At 43.6% G+C, this 6,406-nt stretch overlaps 1 protein-coding gene across 1 annotated transcript; it reads right to left on the bottom strand.

Moving 5' to 3' along the window:
* Nucleotides 1-4,293: 4,293 nt before the first annotated feature.
* Nucleotides 4,294-5,217, bottom strand: LOC100719936 (olfactory receptor 13G1). The gene has a single exon (XM_003479507.1). It carries the CDS (start codon nt 5,215-5,217, stop codon nt 4,294-4,296), a length of 924 nt encoding a protein of 307 aa, XP_003479555.1.
* Between the last annotated feature and the right edge of the window lie 1,189 nt (nt 5,218-6,406).

The raw sequence follows: 6,406 nt of genomic DNA, 5'->3' as shown, positions 1-6,406 counted from the left end.
GGCATTCCTCAGCACAGTGACTGATCTGGAGGCAAGGCTCTGGAGGGGTGTTTCTGGTTGGGTTCCCTTTTGACCAGTAAGATTGTGGTTGACTTTGGGAGATTTTTATGATGGAGGCCAGCCTCTGCAGTTTATAAATGCACTGATTTTGAGCATTTTTATTTCTTTTGTTGAATTAGTTCCTATTGTGTATTTGAAGGCCAGTCTCCAGTCACTGTAATTATTTTGTGAATGTCTAGGGCTGACTGCATAATGAAGTATATCTCAATAAGTTGTCCTTCTGTCTTTTCTGGGTCTAGTGTTGTGAATCACCTAAGGGGAGCAGGCAGGTAGGTCATAAATTGTGGAGGCAAGGAAGGCATCAGTAGGATGACAATTAGGGCATGGTTGTGTCCCAAGGATGGTCATTTTTCATCTCTGTCAGAGTGATCTCTTTAAGTTTGTCAAAGTAAATGGGCTGCCCTGTGAATTTTCTCTACTAAGTAAAAGATCATTCTGTCTCAACTGGCCATTTCCTGGGATCCTGCCTGATCTAGGATTGCCTCTCTTGGGGAACAGCCCTGGGGCCCTCAGGAAGGTCAGGCTTAAGATGCCATGGTCATCCGCATAAGTCTGGGAGTTAGAATAATACTCGCTTCCTTCATCTGGATAGAGAGTCAAGCTAGGGAATACAGTTAAGTCACCTCAAGTGAAGCTATATGACTGGGAAATGCACTGGAACTCTTGGATGCAGTGGGTGGAGTCAGAGAGGAGGAGTGGAGACACTGGATGATGTGGGAGAGGTCTGACAGGGAGAAATCAGTATGAACTTGTGCTTTTCCCTCCATTCACACACTTCATGGGGTGGGAACTGAGCAATGGCAGTCAAAGGATTGGGGCCAGGCTGCAGTCTTCACAGGGCGTGGGATGGGACGGGAATGAGCAAAGTGTGTGTAGGAGGGTTAAAGCCAGGGGGAAGTAAGTGCTGACTAGAGAGGAGGGTTAGAGTTGTAAGATTGGCAGGAGGTCTGTGGGAGGGTACTGTGGTTGCATTGGCCATGGCAGGAGGCTAGGTGGAGTGGGGGAGGTCAGTAGGGTCTGTCAGCAGAGAGGAGTTGGTGTGGGGGGCAAATGGGAGGGAAGAAAGAATTTGAGAAGTGTCATAGAATGAGCATGAGGTGGGAAAGATATAAAGTGTAGAGAATGTTTGGACGTAGGGTACTTCAGGCTGTTTGTCCAGTTTTCAGTAATAATTATGTAAGTCCCACCACATGGAAAAAGCAAAAGTTCCATTTTTCTATCATTGGGAACACAAGTTTATATTGTGGCCAAGTGGTGTTTTAAAAAATATTAGCCATTTAGGCTTCTGATCAGGGGAGAGGTAGAGAGGCTTTTGGATTTTTAGGAGACAGGCTGGGGACAGTGGAGGTGTATATAGAGGGAGAGGGTTTTCCCCCGGAGAGCAGAGAGAGCGACAACAATGTCCACAGTGGGTGTCTCCAGCTGTGAGTCAGGGCTGTAACAGAATGTGAGTGAGGTCCAAGGCAGGTGTCTCCACGACTGGTTAAACAACCAAAGAAGATTGTCTTCAGGGCTAATATTCGTGACCAGTGCTGGATTTAAGGAATGTGGAAAACAGACTGAGCCTCTCTTCTGGTCTCAGTGAGTGAGGGGAATGAAAGGAGGAGGAGGGAGAGAGGGCAGATGTAGCAGATGTAGCAGAGGAAGGGGAGGTAGTGCATAAAACTGCTCACCAGGGGTAACACAAAGAGGAATGAAGTAAGTATCCAGGCGGCTGGATAATACTGCACATTGGAATATGAAGCAAAAACACTGCTCTTGGCTCAACGCTATGTCCAGTTAAGTATCCCCCAAGGTCCAGGAGATAAAGAACACCAGCCTATGGTGCTACGGGAGCCTCTAGCATTTGGGGCTTCAAGTTGGGCCTTTGAATGGAACAGCAGGAGCCTTATGGCTCCTCTTTTCTCTTGCTTCCTGGCTGCCATGGAATGAGCAGCCTGCTCTGTCCCATGCTCCCTGCCATGACAGTCTGCCCTGCCATGAATCCAAAAGCAGCAGAGCCAACTGTGACTGTAACCATGGAACTATTAGCCAAACTCATCTAAGTGGGCAATTCTGGTGCAAGAATCAGGATGCTGATGATGAAATGTGCACCGTAAAGGGTGTGCCCCTGAAGTGAAAAAATGTAGTTTGACCCAAAAGTAGTGTTTTAAGATATAGTCAAATAAGGTACAGTGGCTCAAGAGATCAGCGTAGATAAAATGAAGCCACATACTTTGCACCAGAACAATGAGAAAGAAACCTTGAGGGCATCTCAGGAGCTCGTCACAGTCTGAAAGGTGTAAAAGTGTAGCCTTCCTTCATCTTCTTTGGAAAGAGAGCCTGAGGGGACCCCAATTTCACAGAGTTACCTAGGGGATTTTTATCCTGAGATTCATTTTCTTGCTTAAGGCAGTCAGAAGCCACTACAGCTACAGTTCAGGTGGACTCAGGTAAGGCTGATGCAGCAGCAGACCTAGTCCTTGTCCAGTGGATGCTGGTTTTGTAGGCACACAAAATCAAAGTGATAAGGAAGCATTGAAGTTTCCACCAAGATTTCAAAGAAACTCTGAGGCCAGGCAGTGTGGCAGGGTTTGGTTTCTGAAAGCAGCCTGACAGAAGGATATTTGAAGCTATACAAAAAGAAAGATATCCTGGGAAGCTGGAGTTGCCAGAGATGTGGAACAAAGGGCAGTGAGCACAGCTGGCCCCAAAGACAAGCCTTGGATGCTGGAACCAGCAAGACCATAGAATTAGAGGCACCTTTGCCCTTGGGATCCCACATCCAGCCACTCTGTATAAATGGAAAAGAGAACTACAGGATTTAGTGTTTTCTCTGCTGGTTTCAGTCTCGCTTTGCTGAGACTCTTGCTTGTCTCTTTCCTACTCTTCCTTTTTGGAATGGGAACAATGACCTATAGAATTTATTGTGGGCATATGTCATGTAGTCTTTGGATTATTGTAGAGGTTCTAAAAGTATTTCTTGCATCTCAGAGGAAAGTTTAGACTTGGATTTTTGACCAATTGAATAAGTTTTGGAGATCTAGTTCACAACATGGTGATAGTGGTTAATAATGTATTGTATACCTTAAAATTACCAAGATGGTGACTGATAAATATTCTCACTGCAAAGAAATGATAAAATGATAAAAGTGAATTAAGTACATTAACTTAACTATTTTGTAATACATAACTATATCAAAACATCACTTTGCATGTCATATGTATATTTGCTTTTTACTCATCAACTCTGAGAAAGTACATTTTAGTGTTTCGAGTGACAATGGTCTCAGTATTTTAAATAATGCTTATAATTACTTAATTTCAGAAGAAGGAATGTTTGAGCAATCACTTTACATTTATATTCTGTCAATAATGGGCCTATGTTTCTAATCTGGCTTCTCTTCATGGCTGCAATGAAAGCATAGGAAAAGAGGTCCTTTACTAAGAGCTGAAGAAGCAACAGCTGTGTGCTGGACAGGTGTGGGCCAGCAGCAAGGCCATGGAGCTGTCCAGGTGATGTTAAAAATTCACAGGACATCAGCATCAGAAAAGGTCACTAAGATACAGTCAAACTAGAGCAAACCAGTCCATGGATGAATCCAGTCACAGACAACATTAATGTCACCCAGTCCCAGACAGGATTGAGCTCCTCTTTCCCAGTTGATCAGAGCAAATGTTGTGTTTCTTACAGTCAGAGCTCAACAAGCCTTTGCCCTCCCTCTGCCCTTCCTTTGCCCTTCTTCTGCCTGAAGGAAACTCAGACCACCTCCCTATACCACTCACAAGGTGGCGGGGAAAACTCCATTCAGCATATGACTCAACAGACTCCCAATGCAGTCCTTTTCAGGACACTGCCCTGAACTTCATGCAGTAATTTGTGTGACTTGTGCTCTCATGTTTTGAGTTTCCATCATGTGACAGGAGAAGCATTTACTCTCTTGCTGTTCATTAGATACTTAACGAAAACTTGAGTTAAACAGTATGTAGAACATTTTCAACAGTAACACACAGTTCTTGTAAAATCAAAAGAAAATCTAAAACATGAAACAAAGAAATGTGATATATTTGCATTGGTCACATGGGAGTAAGGAATTGTGGCAAGAGTGAAAATGAGAAGGCAGGGAAAGGAAAAGGAGAAAATAATAAGGAAGGGAGAACTGGGGATGGAGAGGCTGATAGCTGATCTGCCATATCAGAAATGTCCTGACGAATGCTTGCAGAGGAGACAGGAGGCACGCTGTCCTGGAGCCACTAGCACTTCAGAAAGGAGAACACCTTCTTCATCCCTGTCTGCATCTCTTTGTTCCGGAAGCTATACACAATGGGATTCAATGTGGGTGTCACCAGAGTGTATAGCGCAGCCACCACCTTGTCCCTTTCAAATGTGTAGCTGGAAGCATGGCGGATATAGGTGTAGATAACAGGGGAATAGTACAGGGACACCACTATGAGGTGGGAGGAGCAGGTTGAGAAGGCTTTCTTTTTACCTTCTGCTGTGCGGATGCGGAGAATGGCAGCAATGATAAACCCATAGGAGATGCACGTGAGGGTGAAGTCTCCTATGGCCAGAGTGATATCTGCCACACACACCATCACTTCATTGACTCTCACAGGGCTGCAGGACAGAGCCAGCAGTGGGGGTATCTCGCAGAAGAAGTGGTCAATGGTGTTCGGCCCGCAGAAATTTAGCCTCAGAATAAGACCTGTGTGCACCCAGGAATTGGTGACTGCAATAGCCATGACAATGCTGAGCAAGGCCACACACATGTAGGGGTTCATGATGGTGCTATAGTGAAGGGGGAAGCAGATGGCCACGTAGCGGTCATAGGCCATGGTGGTGAAAAGAACCATCTCAGCTCCCAGAGACCATGTGAAGAAGAAGAGCTGGGACATGCAGCCCACATAGGAGATGGTCTTTTGAGCTGTCAGCATGGCCCACAGCATCTTGGGTATTATGGTTGTGGTGCAGACAATATCCACAATGGCCAGGGCCAGCAGGAAAACATACATGGGGGTGTGCAAGGTGGTGTTGCAGATGATGGCCACCACAATGAGCGCATTGCCCAGGAACGCCGCCAGGTAGATGAAGAGGAACACAAAAAAGAAAACTCCCCGGAGTGTTGGGCTTCTGGTGAGGCCCAGAATCAGGAACTCAGAAACTACGCTGTGGTTCATCCTCTTGGAGTAATTAAATGGTGAACATTTCACAGAGGGAACCACCATGAAGTAATATAAACTGAGTGAGTGTGTGTGTGTGCATGTGTGTCTGTCTGTGTGTGTGACTATTTAGTGATTTGATACAACTTTGCAGCATAAATTCCCATAGAGTTCTGATTTCCAGGCCTTGATTCTCCACTCTTTGATGTGCATTCTTCCATGATGACTAGAATACATTGAAGATAGTGAGTGACAAGAAAAATATAGAAAATAAGCATTTTCAAAATAGTCCAATATTATTAAACTTGCCTAAGTAGAATTTGTTTTGCTATAGTCATATACCCAGCACAAATATAATAAAATTGCTATTCTAATAACTTATTTAGTTGCCTTATATATTTAGGTGTCTTTCTTGAGACATATATAAGAAGGAATATCTTGAGAAATGGAGTTACTAGTAGAATATAGTTAAATATGATGGAAAGATTTCAAGGGAAAAATGTCCACTATAATACTTTTGTGCTGCATATTTATGGAACCACTGGCAAATTCAATGCTCTCCGATACTAAAGGATGAATTAAATGTCTAGATAGGCATTATTTACTTTGGTTTGACAAATAGGTTGCTTAAATTGAGTGAGCCACTGGTTTTACTTTTATATTTTCCACCTTGGTGAAGGAATGGTGCAGCCACATTTACTTAGATCTCTGGCCCATGACAGTGAGGGGCTCTGTGCTAGATCTGCTACAGTTTGTTCTCAAACCATAGCAGGTCTTTAAAATGACTGTTTTGCACAGTTAATAAGGTAGCAATTCCAAAAGTGAGAGTAATATTAGCTAGGATTTCATGTCTTACCAGTAGACGAGCGGAGATGAATGCCTCTGTGCTCTGACTCCAAAGAAATCATCACTAACATCTTTTGCAAAATTCCACGCAAAATCCAAAGCAGTATAGTTAATGTACACAAAAACAATGATACGAGAGGTGTTTGAAAGAAGATGCATGTTTTCTTCCTACGAAAACATGTAGGAATGAAATAGGACTTTGAGTCAGAAAATATGGATCGGTAGTTGATATTTGAAAGTTGCTTCAAGTATTTGAATGTTTAAAAAAATCTGCCATACAAATTATATTAGCTCATCTTTAAAATACTAGGGCCAGGGATATAGCTCAGTAACATAAGCACCTGCCTGAGTTCAATTTCCA

The sequence above is a fragment of the Cavia porcellus genome, unplaced genomic scaffold (genome assembly GCF_034190915.1).
Source record: "Cavia porcellus strain 051 isolate PalLab524CR breed Dunkin Hartley unplaced genomic scaffold, mCavPor4.1 scaffold_2, whole genome shotgun sequence".
Classification (NCBI taxonomy): Eukaryota; Metazoa; Chordata; class Mammalia; order Rodentia; family Caviidae; genus Cavia; species Cavia porcellus.
Note: the sequence above shows the minus strand (reverse complement) of the source record. Positions and strands in the feature narration are given on the sequence as shown.